Consider the following 7,236-nt stretch of genomic DNA (forward strand, 5'->3'; position numbering starts at 1 on the left):
CATACCCTCCCGTCTCCCTTTCTCCTCCTCCTCTTCGAGAAATGCACTCTAATTCCTTAATCCAGAGATTTGTAAACGTCTTTCATTTTTTTTAATCCCTTTCATTCCATGCGCGATGTCACGTGTCACGTGAGCGCTGTGGGTTCTTTGAAATTCCCGGACGAGGTCACGAGGCTGTGACGCCATGACCCTTTCGACCGATAAGGACTTTCCCGTCACAACGCCGCCGACGCCGGCTTTTCTGCGACCCGAGCTTCTTAACGCTATTGCGTTAACTATATAAATTATAGGCGGCATCCAAAGTCGAGGCCTCGCAGCGCATACGCGTCGCTTTACGTTTCAATGGCAGTGCTTTTTTTTTTTTTTATTGACATACAGGTTAAGAACGTTTTCGAGGGAAAGGGGGACAGGGGAGGAGTCAGCAGACGGAATGCTGGAGAGGAGAGGGGAAAACCTGCTTCTCTCTTCAGCTTCCGTCTTCAGCTTCCGTCTGCTTCCTCTTCCCCAGCCAGAAAACTTTTCCGACAGCCAGAGATGTGGCCCTAAGCTGCAGCCTCCTTAGCGCCCCTCCCCCCTTTAATTCAGCACTGCCTAGATAGGGAGACTTCATCAGTGACTGTAGGCTTTGTTCGTTTCTTTCCTTCCAGACGGACGGCCGCATCACGCCAAGCCCGACGAAGAGGCACAAACCGCGACTGTTCCAACTCAAATGCCACAGCAGAAGACTGCATCACCCCCTCGGCCCTCGTCAGATCAGGTCGAAATCTGCATCGAGGTCCATAAGCCTAACCACGACGACCGGAAGGCACAGAGACTGTCTTCTGCGCCATCGCCAGCCGGGTGAGCAAAGCCCGCAAATCGTAGGCCAATGTGCAGCTCCACGCAAGGCCCGTACAGTCTCCCTCAACTGCCCTAAAACGGCAATAGATTTCCGAATGCTTGCTCTGGATGCTGTGTTTCAAGCAGAGCGTCGCATTGTCTATGACAATATTGTGTCGGCGTAGGACCGACTAGTTATCTGAGCAGTGTTGCGTTGTGTCAATTTATAGACCGTTTCACTTCATGTGTATTGAATGTTTTACCGAACATCGCCCAAACATTTCTTGCGATAACTACGCATGGAAAGGAAAAAAAAAAAAAGAACTCAATTGATGCCGTATTATTCACTGCCGAAGGACCAGTTTAGTGGGTAGGTACATAGTGCCGCAAATAATTAATGTTTTCCAAATCAATTGTTGAATTACTACAAAGAAATATGTCGTTTCAATGTAAAACGTATTGAGCGTCATCAAGAAATATTAAACCGGTTAACATTTTGAAAGACTTTGAGCGCGTGAGATGTGTGGCGGTGCTCGACAGTTGGTATTGTGATACAGGCATATAAGTGGTAAAGTAAAAATGTGAGTAATAAAAAAAAAGAGTGGGCACGTTGATTGTAGGTACAGTTCGGAATGCAGAAGAACAAAGTATGGACTTTAAAAATTCCCAAAACTGAGAGACTCAGTGACTTGTGATTGTGCCTAAGAAGTTTCTAATTGTAGCAATATGTTTATTTTTTATAATTAAAATATCATTATGGAAACAAATAAGAAACCCGATCATCCTAAAGTAACAGGGTAGAGATTTTCATTTTTGTGCAATGCATTGTTTTTACACATAATTATTGGCCGATGTTTTGTGAAACACCACATATATTATATCACTGCAATTTCGTCACACTAATGCTCTTGCTGTCTCCCTTTTCAGGCTGCGAAGCAGTCGCCAGAAACCCAGACAACCACCGAGGGTCCAAGAGGACACCAAACCTCTCAAGCCATCCTGGCTAAAGATGATCAGTGGCGTGATGCCGTTCCAGGGGTTCTTCGACCGGGGAAAGGGAAAAATTCCCCGCCGTAGCTTGCTGCGACAGCGCACGACGTCGACGGAAATGATCATCACCACGGATGCAGCGGTGCAGCTAGAAAAGCCCGCCATGGTGGACGACTCGCAGCAGGTGTCTGAGGCTCCCGTGACTGGTGAGGCACCTCCGTCTTACCAAACTTGGGCACATCCGTTTTGTCACCCTTCTGGTCATGTCTGTGTAGCACTTGAAGATTTGTCTTAGGTGCCCTAAAATGGGTGCCCAAAGTTGGTAATGTAGGCGCCATAATGAAAAATGTTAGCGGCAATGCACAGTGGCCATTCCTCTACTGCAAGTGCCACATATGAGGCATTTGCAGTACATGATCTTGCGTTCTGCAAGACCCAGCAAGATATTCGATGATATTAACAGGGTGGCATCTATTTGTGTTTTCGAGGTAACCACGTCTGGTCTGGTATAGCCTCCGACAATATGAAAAACCCATTCGACAAGACAGTGTGAGGAGGCTGTGCTGGATTCGCTTTGGGCATGTTCACTGTAATCGTGTAAAGAAATAAATAAACGTTTGTTCTATTCTATCTTTCGAAACAATTAGAGCCTCCAGCCAAATTGAGTCACTGCAAGAACTTGAACCGCCGAATGGGTCTTCGTATTGTGGGAGGCTGTACATGAAGGCTCCAGCAGTGGCCATTTCGAGATGAACCTGCACTTAAAATAAAATAAAATATCGATAATATTTACCATCTATCCGCCGGGAGTCAAATATAGAATCCTGGCCATAATGTCGAAAACAGACACAATATTGCGGACAGAAAGAAATACAATTAAATTGACTGACACTCTTATTACGAATTTGTCACATACGTAGCTAACATGAATGGTGTGCAGATTTATATGTATATATATATATATATATAGTTTCGCGGAGTTTATTGTATAATGTATCTTAATCTTACAGAGCACAGACAATCAAATGTTAAGAAATTAATTCGGCTGCACTTTGTGGCAGTAGGCATACATAGACACGGGCCACGGTGTAAGATAATCTGGAACGACGCCTAATCAAACCCAGCTCCAGGGTGTCGAACCGGAACCGAACCGAAAACCGGAACGGAACCGTTATTTTTAGCCGAACCGGAACTGAACCGAACCGAAATCTTCGCCGCCATCTTGGAACTGAACCGGAACCGAACCGAAAAAAAATATAACGGTAACCGGTTCAAAACGGTTCAAGCTAATATTTCTTTTTTTTTTCTTAGTATCACAAAATGAACATATGGGAATAAAAAATTGGCGGATGTATTTCAATCTATAGATCAAATCGTCATATATTCAGAATTGAAAAGTATGGTAAGTTGTGGGTTTTCATGGCATTATGATTAACCATGTGTCACGTTGTCACGTGACGCCATGGTGTCAATTCATGTTGTTATGTGACCTCGTGACGTCACGTGACTCACTGCGTCAACTCGATTTAATTTGAGGGTCACTTGATGTATTAACATTGTTGACAGCATGACGTAACATGACATTACGATTTCGCATCGAGAGTCACGTGACACCGTGACGTAAGCGATTTTCATTACCCCTAGTCGAGTGCTCGGGTTCATGACAATCAGCACCACCGAACATTTGGGTAACGGCTCATGTCAATTACATATGATAATAGCCCAACTCTAACAATATCCGAAGGTCATCCCAAGCTTTTGCTTTCCAAACCCTAGCCGCCTAGAGCATGACTGTGATGAACACTGGCGGTATCAGATCACGTGGCTGCTTGTTTAAATTGGGAGTTGAGGAGATATCGACAGCTGTCTCTTTCCTTTATCTTTTCTGCATCTGCTATTAGGGGAAAAGTAATGGATGTTTCCGCAAGCTATCAACGTAGGGGATATTTCTTAACACTATTTGTTGAAAGTACAAGAAAAAAGTGTTGCAAGACCCATTTTACATTATTGAGGCACCCAAATATTTTTTCGTTTTTGCTGAACTGCATTCGAAAGATGTCCCCGAGAATAGAAGTATTGAAATGACTGAATGCGACTTATCAATATGACGTTACATAAAACTACACGTGTGTACGGAAGGAATACTAAAAAAAAAGGATATTTTAGAGACCTCAGAGAGACAGCCGAACGTTGGCAGTTGCTGTAAGTCTCACACGAGCGTCGTTCTCAAGTTATTGCACAAGTTTCGACTCCCTCTGTACTTTGCTTAAAGGAGCTATAAAAATATTTCTATACGTCACTAAATACTACTCAGGATCAACACCCTAACGTTAATAACTGTGTGAGAATCGGCCCGCTATTACCGTGAAGGGACGCGGGAACAGGTTCTTTTCTTTGCGTGTTTGCGTTCGCGCGTGTGCCCCTGTGTGTGGGTGAACTGGCGACGCTCGTGCGGGCTGGGGCAGGGGACATTAGAGAGAGAAGAAGACGAGGAGGGCACGTGGTGGGACCTTTTTGGGACATTGTAAATTAGCTTCGCTTGTAAATAGACGTGTTTTTCTTTTTCTTCCCCTATCCGCGGAGTCCTGTCTGGTTCACTCTTCCGTCAGCGACCATCAGCTGCCTCCATCGTCGGGTCCCGGCGCAATCTCGAAGAAAGAACATCTTTACTGGCGCAGTCGACAGGATTGCGTCAGCGGACCCCGGCGGCGTGATCTTCACAATGGAATCGGCGGACAGCGACTTGACGCGGCTTTGGTGCAGCCTTCTAAAGAGAAGACTGGACCACCGAGCTCCTTGAAGACTGGACCACCGACCTACTTCGTGGTGACAGATCTACCTCGGACCAGATGCCGTCCCACTCCAGCGAGGAACGCCTGAGTCTACAGCTCGGACATCATTTTCGTGCCTGACTATTCTGAGCAGCGGGCTGCGTCTGTGATCTAGCGGCAGTCGTTGACCTTACGGTAAGCTGATTCTCTGACGTGTGCCCGCCATGGATACAGACAGTGCAGAGCGGCGGATGCCGGTTCTAACGCCCGAGCAGGATAGGGTTCGGAATAGGAATGTTGACGGGCCAGGTGAATTGTCACCTTTGAGTGGATTAGTTTCAAACTCGCAGACACAAGGGGATGGGAACGGAGGAGTCCGATCATACAGCTCAATCGAAAAGGAGATAGAACTAGTAAGGGAGAAAGAACGGCTGCTACGTCTTGAGCTAGAGCTAGAACATCTACGCTCAGGGAACCAAACGCGAGCCAGTGGAGGCGGCATGGAGTTCAAACTCCGAAATGAAGTTTTAAGCTTTTTCAGATGGATGAAGGGAGTACTTACTCCCATGCCGTCGTCTGATACGTTAGTACTAAGCTGGTTTGACACCGTGGAGAATGTTTTCGACAGGTATATGATCCCTGAGCGGCTTGGAGGATATCTTGTGCGACCTTATTTCACGGAGAGCATGCGAGCACTAGTGAATAGGGTGAACGTGGGTGAAAGAAGTGGGTATGGTGCGGTCAAAGAAAGGGTCTTGTTAGAGCTCGGACTGTCGCGAGCTGAAGTCTGGAGGCCTTTTATTGAAACCACCACTTCTCTCAAAGAAGAACACAAGAATCGAAGGCAGGGCATCATACCTGAAAATTGTCGGGTGAAGTGCTTTAAATGCAAGGAATTTGGGCACCTTTCCCGCGAATGTCCCCGGAAGAAGACACCAGACGAAGAACTTTTGTTTCACATGAAAAGAGTAGACGCCGAGAATGCCACTGTGGAGGAAGACTCCAGCCGCGAGCCCGACAAGGTGACGACCGATGTGGGCAAGACCGACGGTAACAACTTCGACCACCAAGGTCAGAAGAGGCCGGACCCATCGGTCCGCGAGGCGCCTCAGATTCTGTTACAGGCCGACGACATAAAGCGGTCGTCAAAGAACAATCGCAGCTGTCTGTCTGTGCAAGTGGACATTGACGACAGAAATGAGCTGAATGTCTCGCGTGCCTGGAGGACATCCCAGCCAGCCGAGAATGACCACGACGAGCAGGTAAACGTCGACGACGAAAGGCCGTACACTTTGCCTGGGCGGCAAGCGTCCCGGCGATCTGAGGACGACCCATGTGTGAATTTCTACAACGTCGACGCCGGTCCCGACATCTTGCCTCGGTTGCGCAAGTTCCGGCAAGCCAATGATGACCACGTTGAGAACATGGGCGTCGGTTACAAGGAAAAACCGAGAGTATCTCTTGAGAGGCGGACGTCCCGACAAGCCGAGGACGACGACGGCGAGAACGTGGACGATGACGAAGGACTGAACTTATCGCCTGGGCGGCGGGCGTTTGGGCGGGCGGACGATGACGACAGCGAGAACGTGGGCGACGATGAAGGACCGAACTTATCGCCAGGGTGGCAGGCGTTTGGGCGAGCGGAGGATGACCATGACGAGGACGTAAACGTCGACGACGAAAAACAACCGAATATTTTGCTTGGGTGGCAGACGTTCTGGCAAGCTGATCACGACCCCGGCAAGGACGTGGGCGTCGACAAACAGTCGGACATCTTAGTAGGGCGGCTGACGGCACAGCGGGCCGGTGAAGATGTCAAGGAAAGCGGGGACAGCGACGAGGACGCCGTCTTCGAGATGAAGTCGTCCCAGAGTATAACTAGGGACGCCGACGAAGACTCGACCACCAGCCAGCCGGCCACGTATGAGAGAGCTGGGAGTGCAGAAGACGTCGACAACGGCGACCGCCTGCGAGGCCCATTCCTGATTCGTAAATCAAGACAGAGTATAAACTGTCGTCGCTCTTGCGCGGAGAAATTCTGGAACCAGCTATACACTGTCTGATTCAAGCCCCGCCGAAATCTGGGTGGCTTGAATAACCTGTCGGCAAAGAGACCGAGGCTAGGCGGCTAAATGCTGCGCTAGTCTCGGCGCGAGATTTGCCACTGCTTTGGAGCCTTGGCGGGCACAGTAAGAATCACTTTACTAGCATGTGATTGGCATATTGGTGTAAATTTGTTTTATAGGTTGGATTCTTGCGGGTTGAGTCACAAACTCTGCGCAAGGTGTGACTGACAGGAGTACGCGTTTGAGTTTAGTTGTTATATATTATTTTTGAGATTTCGGGTCTAAAAAATATACTTAGTCGGGAGGTGTGAGAATCGGCCCGCTATTACCGTGAAGGGACGCGGGAACAGGTTCTTTTCTTTGCGTGTTTGCGTTTGCGCGTGTGCCCCTGTGTGTGGGTGAACTGGCGACGCTCGTGCGGGCTGGGGCAGGGGACATTAGAGAGAGAAGAAGACGAGGAGAGCACATGGTGGGACCTTTTTGGGACATTCGAAAATTAGCTTCGCTTGTAAATAGACGTGTTTTTTTTCTTCCCCTATCCGCGGAGTCCTATCTGGTTCACTCTTCCGTCAGCGATCATCAGCTGCCTC

General features: G+C 48.2%; 1 protein-coding gene across 1 annotated transcript; it reads left to right on the forward strand.

Moving 5' to 3' along the window:
* Positions 1-5,539: 5,539 nt before the first annotated feature.
* LOC120840562 lies at positions 5,540-6,643 on the forward strand. The gene has a single exon (XM_040211131.1). It carries the CDS (start codon positions 5,540-5,542, stop codon positions 6,641-6,643), a length of 1,104 nt encoding a protein of 367 aa, XP_040067065.1.
* The last annotated feature ends 593 nt before the right edge of the window (positions 6,644-7,236 follow it).

Source organism: Ixodes scapularis, unplaced genomic scaffold (genome assembly GCF_016920785.2).
Source record: "Ixodes scapularis isolate PalLabHiFi unplaced genomic scaffold, ASM1692078v2 PGA_scaffold13__105_contigs__length_92229423, whole genome shotgun sequence".
Classification (NCBI taxonomy): domain Eukaryota; kingdom Metazoa; phylum Arthropoda; class Arachnida; order Ixodida; family Ixodidae; genus Ixodes; species Ixodes scapularis.